Source organism: Enhydra lutris, unplaced genomic scaffold, assembly GCF_002288905.1.
Source record: "Enhydra lutris kenyoni isolate GAN:26980312 unplaced genomic scaffold, ASM228890v2 scaffoldscaffold1, whole genome shotgun sequence".
Taxonomy (NCBI): domain Eukaryota; kingdom Metazoa; phylum Chordata; class Mammalia; order Carnivora; family Mustelidae; genus Enhydra; species Enhydra lutris.
Window position 1 is genome coordinate 81,210,844 of NW_019154085.1, and position 14,371 is coordinate 81,225,214.

Below are 14,371 nucleotides of genomic sequence, written 5' to 3' on the forward strand. Positions count from 1 at the left end.
GGAAAAGAGAGACTGAGTGAAAAACAAGAGACAAAGAACATTATTATAATGACAAAGGGTTCATTCACCAAGAAGACGTAACAATTATAAACACATATGGAACAAACTTGAAAGCTCCAAAATATATGAAGCAAACACCAACAAAGTTGGAGAGAGAAACAGACAGCTCTAGCTCTCCAACAGTAAGAGAGGTCTTCAATAAACTACTTTCAGTAGTAGACAGAAACAAGATGGAATGTCTGGAGGACTTCAACAAGATGATAGATCAATTGGAACTAACAAACGTATACAGAACACACTCCACCCAACAACAGCAGAATATTTTTCTCAAGTGTACATGGAACATTCTCTAGGAGAGACCATATGTAGATCACAAAACAAGGGTTCAAAAATTCTAAAATATTAAATTCATACATAGCATCCTTTCCAATCACAATGGAATAAAATTTGAATATGTAATACAACATATTTTCCAGAAGAAAAACTGAAAAAATTCACAGATATGTAAAAATTAATGTATTCTTAAACAACCAATGGGTCAAAGAACAAATCACAGAGGAAATCAGAAAATATCTGAGACAAATGAAAATGAAAATATACTTAAACTTATGGGGTGCAGTGAAAATAGTACTAAGAGGGAAATTTATAGCTGTAAATTCTTAATATAAGATCTTGGGGGCCCCTGGGTGGCTCAGTGGGTTAAAGCCTCTGCGTTTGACTCAGGTCATGATCTCAGGGTCCTGGAATCGAGCACCACATCGGGCTCTCTGCTCAGTGGGGAACCTCCTTCCCTCTCTCTCTCTGCCTGCCTCTCTGCCTACTTGTGATCTCTGTCTGTCAAATGAATAAACAAAATCTTAAAAAAAAAAAAGATCTTATAACAACAACTTACCTTTATACCTTAAATAACTAAAAGAAGAAAAACAAACTCAAAACTAGTATAAGGAAGGAAATAATAACAAGCAGAGATAAACAATATACAAAATAGAAAAATAGTAGATAAAACCAATGAAACATAGAGTTCGTTCTTCAAAAAGACCAGCAAAATTGACAAAATTATTGTAAGATTGTCTATGGAAAAAAGAGAAGATTCAAAAAACTAAAACTATAAATGAGGAAAAGAAACATCACAACAGATTTTACAGAAATGAAAGGATTAGAAGAAAGTACTACGATCAGTTATATGTCAACAACTTGGATAACTCAGATGAAATGGATAAATTCCCAGAAACACATGGCTACCAAAATTGAATTATGAAAAAAATAGAAAATCTGAGCAGACTTATAACTGGTTAAGGAGACTGAATCAGTAATCAAACACCTAACAAAGAAAATTTCAGGACCAGATGGTTTCACTGGTGAATTCCAGCAAACATTTAAGGGAGAATTAACATGAATCCTGCTCAAACTCTTTCCAAAAAAACTGGATAGGATGGAATATCTCCAAACTCATGAGCCAGCATTACTTTGATACCAAAAGCTAGGAAAAGGCACTGCAAGTAAACTGCAGATTAATATCCCTGATGAATGTTGATGGAAAAATCTTCAGCAAATTACTGGCAAGCAGAACTCAACAGCCCATTGAAATATTTTACTCCATGACTCAGGTGGGATTATCCCAGGAGTACAAGGGAGATTCAATATATAAAAAATATAATACAACATATTAACAAGATGAAGAAAACACACACACATTCTCATCTAAATTAATGCAGAAAAACCATTTAACAACACTCAACATCTTTTCAAAATAAGAAAACTCAACAAACTAAAAATAGAAATTACCTCAAAATAATAAAAGCCATATATGGAAAACCTACAACTAATACTGTACTCGGAGTGAAAGCCTATAGGATTTTTCTCTAAGATCAGAAATAATTGCCCACTCTTACCACTTCTATTCAACATGCTGGAAGTCCTGGTCAGAGCAGTTAAACAAAAATAAAAGGCACCTAAATTGTAAGATAAGAAGTATAATGTCCTCTATTCACAGATAACATTATCTTGTATGTAGTAACTCCCTAAAGATGCCACACAAAAAAGAAACAAAAATTTTAGAATAAATGAATTCATCGAGGTTGTTGGATACAAAATCAACACAGAAAAATCAATTGTATTTCTATACAATGACCACAAAGAATCCAAAATGGAAAACTAAAAACTACACAACATACCTGAAGGAAATTGAAGGAGACAAAAATTAATGGGAAAATTATGTTACATGAAGTAAGACTGAGAAAGAAAAAATACCATATGATTTTACTCATAAGTGGAATCTAAAAAAAATGAATGAACAAAAAGCAGAATCAGACCTATAAATATAATAAAGAGAACAAACTGATCCTTGCCAAAGGAGAAGGAAGTAAAGATAAGTGGGAAATATACACTTTCAGTTATGGAATGACTAAGTCACAGAAATAAAAGGCACAGCATAAGGAATATAATCAATGATATTCTAATAGCATTGTATGGGGTCAGATGGTAGTGACACTTGTGGTAAACACAGCATAATGCATAAACTTGTCAAATCACTAGGTTGTACACCTGAAACTAGTGTAACATTGCATGTCAACTATACTCAAATTTAAAAAATTTAAAAAGCAATTTAAAAATTCATGGATTAGAAGATTTACTATTGTTAAGATGTCAATAATTACACAAAGTATTCTACAGATTAGTATTTTTATAAGAATTACATTTGATAGCATTTTTTACAGAAATAGAAAAAATTTATTCTAAAATTTATAGTTTTTCAAGGGACTCCTAATAACCAAAACAACATTGACAAGGAAGAACAAAGTAAGACTTACTGATTTTAAAACTTACTGCAAAGATATGGTAATGAAAACACTATGGTACTGACATAAAGACAGATATATAAAAAAATGAAATAAAAGGCCTATAAATAAATCTCCCATATATGGCCAAATGATTTTTGATAAACATGCCAAGGCCACTTGGCTTCAAAGGACAGAATGAAAAGAATGGGAGAAAATACTTGCAAATCATATATCTATAAGGGATTACTACCCAGAATATATAAATAACTCATAACTCAGTAACAATAAAATAATCAAAAAACCTGATTAAAAATTGAGTAAAGGACTTGAATAGGTATTTCTTCAAAGAAGATATATAAATGGGCAATAAGTACATGAAAAGATACTCAATATCACTAATCATTAGGGAAGTGCAAATCAAAACCACAATAAGATGTTGTTTCACACCCATCAGAATAGCTGTTAAAATAGAAAACAAAACCAACCAGAAACAGGAAATAACAAATGTTGGCAAGAAAATGAAGAAATGCAATCCTTGTACATTGCTGTTGGGTATTTAAAATGGTGCAGTTGCTATGGGAAACAGTATGACAGTTTATCAAAAAATAGAGTTACCATATGATCTAGCAATTACACTTCTGGATATATACCTAAAAGATTTGAAAACAGTCACTCAGATATTCATACACTCATATTCATAAGCAGCATTATTGACAACAGCTAATTCCCGGAAGCAATTCGAGTCATTCAAGAGAATGGTTAAGCAAAATGTAATATACACATTCAGTAGAATATTATTAAGCCTTAAAAAGGAAATTGTGACATATACTACACGTAGGAACCTTGAAGACATTATACTAAATGAAATAAGCCAGTTCCAAAAGGACAAATACTACATGATTCCACTTATATGAGATACCTCAGGTAGTCAAATCATGGAAGCACAAAGTAAAATAGTGGTCCCTGGGAACAGAGAGAGAGAGGGGGTAATGTGGAGTTACCCTCAGTTGGGGAAGATGAAAAATTCTGGAGAATAGATAGTGGTGATTGTTGCACAACAATGAGAATGTCCTCAAGTACAGAACTTAAAAATGGTTAAGGTGGCAAATTTTATGTTATGTATATTTAACCAAAATTAAAAACGAAAAGTCAATTTAGAAATCATTTTCATTTGATTTTGGAACTGAGTGATAAATTATTCCAGGCTTACTTCCATACAAAGAATAACTGACAGATTGTTCTTTTGCTTAACCAGTAATTTCTTCATTCAATAAATACACAGAAAATGAAATGTTCTCTTTCTTTTGTTTTAGTGAGACTGAAGATTTTACCTCAGATTCAAGTGACAAATTATTACAAGGTTGGATTTATTATTTTTTTTTAAATTAGAAAGCATTCAAAAGACTGCTTTACTGCTTTAATGAATTTTTCAGCTATTGCTTTTTGTTTGTTTACTGCTTTAATGATATTTTTAGTTATCAGACCTGAGGTTAATAGTTTTGTTTTTTTTTCCCCTGGGAATTTACCTATTTTTTTGGAAAATAATCTAGTACTATATCACTCAGGTGTTAAAATGAACCAACTAGTTTGCCTTTGCTGAATTGCTGTCAAGATTTTATTAATAATTTGATCAAGAAAATGGTGTGATGTTATGAATTCACATTTACTATGCTCCTGTGAAAAATATTCATAAAATAAGGATGCACCATACAATAGCTTTTATCTGAGCCAGAACCCATTATACTAGGATTTAACGATTTCTTATCCTTCCTTTGTGCTTAGTCCTACGAAAATGTACAAAAAGTGTGTGGGGGGAAGGGAGTTTTTAGACCTAAATTTGTTTGCTCACATTAATATCTGACTAGTATAGACTTCAGTATTTGTAAAGTAGTACCTACTCTTTAGAACATTTAAGAACTTTTTGGTTCTCTATTTTTTGAAACCTCAGAGGATCAATGTGGTTCCAACAATGACCATATGTACAAGAGGTAGAGTGTCATGTTAACTGTAAAGTGCCTTTAAGCCTCAAACCACAGGTTTACCCTTGGCTATTTCAGACACACAACCCACTGAAGGAATTACTTTAAAAACAAATTGTCTCAACTTGGAAGTGAAATTATTTTAATTAAGATGATTCCTAGAATAGCAATAAATATGCCAGAATCCCATAAACACACCATAATCAGAAGATATCACAATAATCACTGATCATACCGGTAGTATGGAATCACAGGCTACTAGAGGGAGACAAAAACCATTCTATACAAACCCCTTTATGTTTTCGTGAGGAAACACAAGCTAAGAATGATGAAGCAGTTCTGCCAAGGTTACTCTGAGTCTGAGGCAGAGCCAACTCTGGATCCTAAGTATCCTGACCATAAAAGCAGTATTGTTGTTATTGTTGTTTTCTTTTCCAATTTTATGCAATGATCATGCTTAATTTTTACATCCTTCAGTAATATTTCACTTGCCCAGTTCAATCTTTATTCATTCATTCATTCAAATATTTACTGAGCATTTCCTTTGTGTTCCAGAATCCCACAACACTGACAAAGTCCTTAATCTCATAGAATTTACACTGTAACCTGGGGTGGGCATCAAAGGGTAACGACATAAACAAGATAATTCCAGATATTGATAGGTATTCCCCATCTCATCTGGGACAAAAGCCAAAGAAACCACGATAGCTTGCAGAACCCTACCTCATCTGGACATCACCTCCCCCACCTTACCTAACTTCCTCAATCTCTGTCTCTTTCTGGCTCTCTGCTCCAGCCTCATGGGCCTTGCTGTTCCTTAAACATTCCAGGCATTGAGGGCCTTTGCTCTTGCAGATCCTTGTGTAAGAACTCCTCCCCCTACATCTGCATTGCTAGTCCCTCACCTTCAGGTCTTTGCTCAAATTTCACCTTCTCAGTGATGTCTTCTTTGACCATACTCTGACACTGTAGCCTCCTTCCCACCATGGCACTAACTATTCTGCATCTGTGCTTATTTTTCTTACTGGCACTTATAATTATCTGACAGACCATTAATTGTTTTTTCACTCTCTCCTTCTAGAATGTGAGGTCCATGAAGATTACAGCTGTATTCCCAAGAACCTAAAATAGGCAATATAATAGGAGAAGCATTTAGTGAAATAAGAGGGACAATGGGACTAACAAATGAGGGGCACACAGATTCTGTTTTGGTTATGCTGAGCTTGAGATACCCATTAGATACTCAAGTTGAGGTATCACATAAGAAATAGGATAGTTAAGATTGGAGTTTAATGGAGAGATTAGGACTAGAAAATTAGATTCTTTGTTTCATTTAGATATACGATAAAATAAATCTGAATACCTGAGACCCTCAAATATCAGGGGTTTTTTCTTTGACTTTTCATCAAAACAAATTCCTAGTATATCCTGGGAAGTTGACAGTCATGTAGCCTAGAAACTTAAAAACCTAGCATTTGGAATGACAGCCCTGGAAGTAAACCCAATACCCTCAGTCATTTAAAAGCAAAAGTCAGTTAGTTCAATTATGTGCAATATAGAATCAGGCAGTTTAAAAAGATTATCAACCAACAATAAAATTTTACCAATACTGTCAGATAAGTGCAATCATCAGTCCCTCTCATATCTGAGTTAACTGAAGTTCTACTACAACTTTTTTCCCCAAAACCTACATTGATCCAAAGAATAATGCAGAGAATGACCACATATTGGTCCCTGATGATTACATTTCTATAAAATGCACAATATTTTTATATAAGATATCTCATTGCATCCTTTTGTGAGAAAGCCGGGGAAGACCGTCTCATTCACATTCTACATAATGAGGAAACAGAGTCAAATAAGTTAGATTCAATTTGCCAATGTTCATACAGCTCTAAGAAATGAAGCTAAGTCTCAGATTCAGATTTTCTGCCTCCCTAGTAGACAGTCATTGTAAAAATTTTCTCATCATTTCTAACTCCTTAGGCTAAATTTGTTTTATAGGCTTACTAACCTCTCCTAGAACTTGGGCAATTTTTGGTTCTGCAGCAATTCCTCCAGATTTCCTCTTTGTATTGCTTCAAAATTCTCCTGGTTCTCACTCAAATTACTTCATAAGACCAGCATTTTCCTGTTAGTGCCAATTATCTGCTTTTAATTAGCTATGTAGATCAAAGACTGTTAGAGCTGGAAGGCCCCTTGGAATCATCTATGAGGTAATCTCTCATTTTACATGTAAACAAATGAGCCTATAGAGATTGAGTAGTTGTGCATGAATATGTGGCTCTGAAGTTATGGAGTCCTGCCTCTCCTACCAAATCATATTTCATCTTTCATAATTCCGAAAGGAAGATCTGAGACATGCCCCAGAATTCCAGGGATCTTACCTATTTCCATATTATTCTCACTGTCTATACACTGAAAGTAATAATAATTTTTTCTACCTGCCTAAATCCTGGAACTTTCTGGTGAAAAATAATAAGACCAGGTTTGTCTCAGTACTATTCATGCGTCCAAAAAAATACTGTTTTTCCTTTTTTTTTCCCCTTCCCAATAGGAACTTCTCAAGAGCAAAGACCAGAGAGTTCCAACAGTGTCAAGGTAAATATTTTTCAATAAACTATAAATGGTATACATGGGGTCCAGTTGAATATAGCTCAGTTTTCAAGGTCAAATCTGGGCTTGGGTGGTACGATCTGAGGAACATCAGGAAGAGTACCCCTATGCACAGTTTCTTCTTGCTCAGGTATCTCCCTCTGACTGAGACCCGTGCATGGTACTGGAAAAATCCCCTAATCAAAATTCTCACTTTACAATTAAATTATTCCTTGCATATGTGCACAGAATAGGCCACTGTTCTTCCCTAGCACCTATGTACAATTCCGTTTCTAAACTCTGTTACTGCAGTCTCTGAAGAAAACCCTACAGTCACTCCATCCTGTCTAGGGCAGGTAAACTCCAAATGAGGAACTTGGAGGAAGCAGGGAGGGAATAGAAGCTTCAAAAACAGAGGAAATGGGCTTGCAGAAAATTCGTTGTGCAGATTCCGTCTATTTTTCTGTGTTCCTAAAGACTGATTGTTTAAAGGCAGCTTTCCAAAAGGCCCAGCTACTCTCCACCATAAACTCAAGAAATTTCCTCTTCCTTAACCCTTTTTAGAAATTTCCAATAGAGTAGTTTTCAGAACCAAATCTTACAATTCTTACTCATGCCAAATCCCGAAGATGCTGGGCTAGTTCCTCATTCAACCTAATGCTCATTTATGAATATAAACATCTATTTGACAACCTCGGGCTTCATTTAGACCATATTTTCCAAGTAAAATCATTTGGAAATAACAGAGAGAACCTCTGGACTGACAAGCTGATTACAAACTATTCCTTTTGCCAGGCTGAATCCCTGACTAAGCTGGACCCTTTTGACTCTTTGCCCTTCCTCTCTCACCTGCAGCTTTTTCCATGGTGAAACATGGTTGAAATTGGTATATCCAACCCCATTCAAAGTAAGGTGGAGTAAGCACAATCTACCTCATCTCTCTAATTTTACAACTAAAAACGCTGGACAAATACTGAGGATGCTGAAAAATAAATAATAGCTGGAGTTTGAGGAAGTAAAAACTCAATCACCAATACCATTATGAGTTTCCTGCTGTCCCCTGCCCCCATATCTCCTAGTTTAGTTAGATCCAGAGCAGTTCAAATCCTGGAATTACTTAGAAAGAATAGGCAGAATAAATCTTCAGGAGAAACCATTGCTCTCCTATGAAAATTAGGAACAAGTTCCTGTGGACTGGGAAGTAGAAGAAGCTCACTTTTTTCCCACTTTTCCCGCCTCCCTTGGTTTTCTGCCTCAAGGCAAGTTTCAGACATGAAGCTACACAGCAATGGCAGCAGAGGTTGCTGAGGCACTTAAAACTCACAGAAAATCCTTCCCTCTGACCAGAATAGGAAAAGTCTCCAGTAACCTGAAGAATATTAGAAGGAAATCTACTTTTTTCTCTGCTGTCTTTTGTCATTTCACCCTAGACAGGGATGCAGTTATGGGATGTGTGAGATAGCACACAGGGAGGGTAGTCACAGCATTTGGCCATAGAACCAGAAAAGGGGACTTATGAGTGTTAGAGATATTAAAAAAAAATTTTTTTTGAGGATCATCAAAAAAGGAGCCCCTAAAAATCTGCTGAAAAGTCTCTCCTGAGCTGTGCATGTATGGAACTGACATGAACTTGTATAAACAAAAGACTTTGAGAACTTGAACTATAGCTTTAATAGTGGTGCCTACACAGAGATTAAAAAGAAAAGTACTGCTGAGGCTTTGGAAATTGAATTTACATTGGAAACACTGCTATAGAAGGCAGGGTAGGATATGTGGTCTGAATCTCAGTGGGTTAGTTACCTAGTTAAGCAAAAAAAAAAAAAAAAAGAACAAGAAGAAGAAGAAGAAACAGACAAAAAACTCAACCATCTCCAGAGGATACTAACAGTTCTTGGAATCTCATGAATTATTTTAAATGCCCAAGATGGAATCCAAAATTACTTAACATGTAAAGAAATAAGACAATGTCTACAACTTCTAAGGGAAAGGACATGAGATGCCAAGTGCAATGCAGCCAAGATTTTGGAATTTTCAGAAAGAAACTTAAAGCAGTGATAATAACAGTGTTCCATCAAGAAATGGATATACTTTTAAACTAATGCAAAGATTCATGTTTCCACCAGAACTTACATATACTTACTCATCTGAGACACTTGGTGGCATCTGCCCTCTGCTTTTAGATTAGGGATTCTCAAGTCAGTCTCACACTAGTGGACATTTTTTTTTTAAAGATATCGATATATGCCTCATCCTCAGAAATTTAAATTCAATTGGAGATGTGGGACCCAGGGATTCATATTAAAAAAAAAAAAATTCCACATGTAACTATTGTAAGCCAATACTGAGAATCAGTGCTTTACATAGTCTCAGCTCCACTTTATTCCTCAGCTATCCAGAAATATATTAATAAATAAGCTGCCTCAAGTCCTCGTAGAGGAACTATGATAAAACTCTTGTAATATCTGATGGCCTTGGGGCGCCTTGGTGGCTCAGTTGTTAAGTGTCTACCTTCAGCTCAGGTCATTATCCCAGAGTCCTGGGATTGAGCCTCACATCAGGCTCCCTGCTCAGCGGGAAGCCTGCTTCTCCCGCTCCCACTCCCCCTGCTTCTATTCCCTCTCTCGCTGTGTCCCTCTGTCAAATAAATAAATAAAATCTTTATAATATCTGATGGTCTTTACATAATCTATGCATAACACATTTTATGTTTCATATATTTAGGCCTTGATTCATTTCTCTTCATCGATTTCCTTATTTAATAACTAGTATTATATTTACAGTGAAGCCCAGCAACCTACCTCAGTTTATTTTATACATTTCTGAGAAAATTGCTGCTGCTACATTCAAAGAGGTGATGTAGGCCTACAGAGTAAAACTAGTATCTGAGCCATGTTCCCTAACTGACTCGGTCCCCATAGCCACTTCATTGCTCCAGACCCCAAAATGCCTAAGATTTCCATAACAGGAAACTGGAGCTACCCAGTGAACATCCATTTTCCTTCCCCACTTACCATTATCTCTAGCATCAGAAAAGAATTTATAATTCGTTGTGTATTTCAATCCACCCAAAAGAGTGAGGGGGCAGACAGAGCTGGTATTTTTTTGTGACATTAAGATGCCTGGTCATCATTTAATGGTGGCTAAGGCCCACATCTATGACAAGGGTCAATCCTAGGTGCCCTAATTGGCAAAAATTATGAGCCTAAGACTCAGAGAATAATTCTAGGGCTTCAGAGCATAGATGCTATTTATGCATCTATGTGGTTGTACTACATCTTTTGGGGATTTCTAGGTATCTCTAGTGTGTAGTATCCAAAACACACTAACTATATAATTTGCTTTGTCTTGGCAGTTTATCACCATCTTTGAAGGAAACAAGATTACTGACAGTGCATATTCCTCAAAAGAATTCATTTCAGGTACAAAATGTGCTATACTTTAGCATTCCTCCTGGAATGACTGGTTTCTCCCTTCTAGTACTGACACCTGAGATTGAGTAATGAGATTGAAATAATATACTTAACTATATATATGTATGTGTGTATAGCCATTTTCAGTTTATTATGTTTATTATGTAGTTCTTTTACTTTAACCTCAAACCACAGTAACAAATAATGCAGCTAACATTTTTTAGGTACCAGTTATCTTTATTTTATTAAAGATGAAAGTGAGAATCATTGAAGATGAAAGCAAGAGTAGGTTACTCAAGATCACCTCATAGCTAATAAGCTGCAGAGCTGGGATTCATAAGCTTAAGCACATTCAATATGACGATAATTTATATACTCAAATACCACAGGAGCTAGATAGTTACTATAAACAAGAGAAGTAGGGTGAGCAGGGGCGTGGATCCACTGGAGATGGAGTGTCCCATCTAAAGGAGGAGATGATGATCCAATCATTAACATACTGGGTTGTTGCTTGCTTTTCCAGTTCAAGTCTGAGCCTTTTTCAAAAGAAGCTGGAGATGAAAGTTTTATGTGAAAATTCCCAACTTTTAAATTTTATCAGATCATTCAAAGCTTTGTGAAATGTTTTGTAGACAAAACTAAACTTGTCTATATATCCCCTATACCATACTACTCTCCCTCTGTCAATCATAAAGCCCTAATTTACAAAACAGAAAATGGAGGTAATAATCACCTGAGTTTACACAGTCAACAAATGAAGAGCTTTTAAGGCCCAAAAACAGATCTTCTGACTTTGATCCTCCATTTTTGCTTGCCTCCATAATGTGGTTCTATATTGTTGCCACTGCATCCCAGAATGAGCCCCATGTTGGGTAATGATCAAAGACAGTCTATAGTTTTGCTACAAAAAGAACTATTAAAGGACAAACACAGGCTTCACTACTCTCTGTAGGGATGAGCTTCATGTATGTTATTAACCTATGATACTAGCCACCATTGGTCTTGAACAAGATACAAGGAATCTAGAATGGATGCATATTTGAGGCAGTATCCTCAATGTGTTTCCAGGAACTGCTCTGCATTAGAATCATCCAGTATATTTTTTAACAATGCAAATTCCTGGGCCCTCTCAGACTGCCCAAGTTAATATCTCTGAGTAATGGTGCCCAGGAATCTGAATTTTTAATAAGAACACCAATTTTTAAGAATGGAAGCTCCTTAACTAATCCAATGAGAATTTCAAAAGTCTTGCAACAATGTCTCAATCATGTTAGTAAAAAATTTATCTTACCTTTTCAGAATGTACATCTTTCTCTTTCATCCATGCTTTTGTGTCTTATCCACTGCAGATTTTGGCTGTTTCCTTTTAAATTCTTAGGTTATTTTTTAAAATAATAGTTTTATTATTATTATTATTGTATATTATGTATATAATTTGTATATTATATTATGTATGTTATATATATTATTATAATTAATAACTCTGTAGTTAAAAACCTAAATATGCTTTTTTGTTCTTCATAGTTAAATTTACTATAGGCTATCTTAGCTTTAATCATAGAATATTATCTTGCAAAAAAGACATCTCTATGTAACTGCAAGAGGTACAGTCATGAACTCTGGCATGCATTAGAATTAAGAAAATATTGGTTTTTACTGTCATGTGTGTTTTTATGCTCCGTCATATAGTTTCAAAAAAGTACATAAATGTTCACTTTTGTCTTTACATGTCTACATGTAAAAATGTCATTTTGTGATAATTAAAATATGATATTCTTTAAGACCCCATGTGTTGAATAAGTCATGTAGAAAAGTGAATCTAAATGAAAAGTATTTTATTCTCTATACAGTGTTACCTCACATAACAAAAAAATCACTTAAAGTTAGCTAACTGAAAATTCACCCAAAGGAGGTGAGAAATTATACCAATTTTAATGCACTTGTACTTGCACATAAGCACTCTGAAATGGATACTCTTACTGCACAGAGTTGAAAGTTACTTTCCCATGTAAGTTTAGCTCATCAGGCATTTTCTAAGAGTGTTCTGCTAGATAAAGAAAGACATTCTTTACATACCTGACTAAAGAAGCATCAGAATACAGTAGGTGTAACTATGCTATATAGAGTCAGAAAGCTGGATCCTATTACCAGTGTGGCCATTTTCCACTCATATGACCTTATGTTAGGTATTTGACCTTGCCAAGATTCAATATTCAAAACAGGAGAATTTCCTATTTCCTATTTCCTTCCTATTTCCCCGAAGACTGTTAGCAGGGCCAAATCAAAAGAGTCTTTGTGAATGTTTTTTGTTTGTTTGTTTGTTTGTTTGTTTTTTAAGATTTTATTTATGTATTTGACAGAGATCACAAGTAGGCAGAGAGGCAAAGCAGAGAGGCAAGGCAGAGAGAGAGAGGAGGAAGCAGGCTCCCTGCCAAGCAGAGAGCCCGATGTGGGACTCGATCCCAGAACCCTGAGATCACGACCTGAGCCAAAGGCAGAGACTTAACCCACTGAGCCACCCAGGCGTCCCTGTTTTATTATTTTTTTTAATCCCATAAAGTATTGTATAAATGTCTCTTTCTGAATTCTAAATCATCAATTCTGTAATATACCTTCTCTCAATTAGAATGTCTAATAAATATCCATATTACTTTTTTGCTTTATCCACAGAAACTCTCAAGCCTAGTATTTCCAAACAAGGATCTAAAATGCTGGCAAAGGTATCTTCAGCTCTGTCAAAGGTGTTTTCTCGAACTAACACCAATATTTCCAAATCTTCCTCACCACCTCACCAGGATGAGCACTAAAGTTTTTATACTTGATATAACCATGCTTACTTTCCTTAGGAAATAAAATGGTTTTAAAAGCATAACTTACTGTTCTATATGATGATTTTTATAAAATTGAGCAAAATTTTAAGAGCAAAAGAAAGCCCAATAGAGAACTGGGTAAGAGAAAGTTTTAATGAATGCTTTTCATAAGCATTTTGGTATGAGAAGGGTATTAGTATCACCTGTGTGTCATTAGAATAAAGAGACAAAAAGTGTACAAAGTAAGTAGTTAGCCTTAAGCAACCACCAACAAATGCCCTTGGATGTTTCCTGTTAAGTTTTTGGAGGGTATTTTCACCAAAATAGTTAGAAAATTGAGATAACACTCAAATGAATTCTAAAACACAGCTATGAAACTGATTAGTTCACTGTTAAAGGTATATTTGGAGGTTCAAATTAAAGTATACCAGATATAAGAAATCAGACTTTCCCATCTGCAGATAATGTTTCATCAGTTTATAAAATATCTCCCAAGCAAAAAGATCCAACTATAGATAAAGCACCATCTAGAAGAAATCAATTACTGCAGATAAAATGCATAAAATGACTCCTGTCACTTGAAAAAATAATTACAGAAAAGACAAAGTTATTTTGTGGATAAATTACCATCAATAAGTAAATTATTGGTCAGTGGTCACTAAGTCCCCAAATAAATATTTTTTCATGAATATAAATAAAGGCTCTATTCATAAGAACATGAAAAGTAATTAGAATTTAACAAGAGGAATAGCTAGTACACTGACAAAAGAAACTTTTCAAAATCAGTTAATGTGTTC

The 14,371-nt window shown here is 35.0% G+C and overlaps 1 protein-coding gene across 1 annotated transcript in view; it reads left to right on the forward strand.

Annotated features, from left to right (window-relative positions):
* LOC111145218 (fibrous sheath interacting protein 2) overlaps positions 1-13,571 on the forward strand; it is a 90,912-nt gene extending 77,341 nt beyond the window's left edge. Inside the window, exons 20-23 of the mRNA XM_022499977.1 lie at positions 4,094-4,140; positions 7,317-7,360; positions 10,707-10,773; positions 13,435-13,571. Coding sequence (XP_022355685.1) covers positions 4,094-4,140; positions 7,317-7,360; positions 10,707-10,773; positions 13,435-13,571 — 295 coding nt within the window. The remainder of the gene's footprint in view (positions 1-4,093; positions 4,141-7,316; positions 7,361-10,706; positions 10,774-13,434) is intronic.
* The last annotated feature ends 800 nt before the right edge of the window (positions 13,572-14,371 follow it).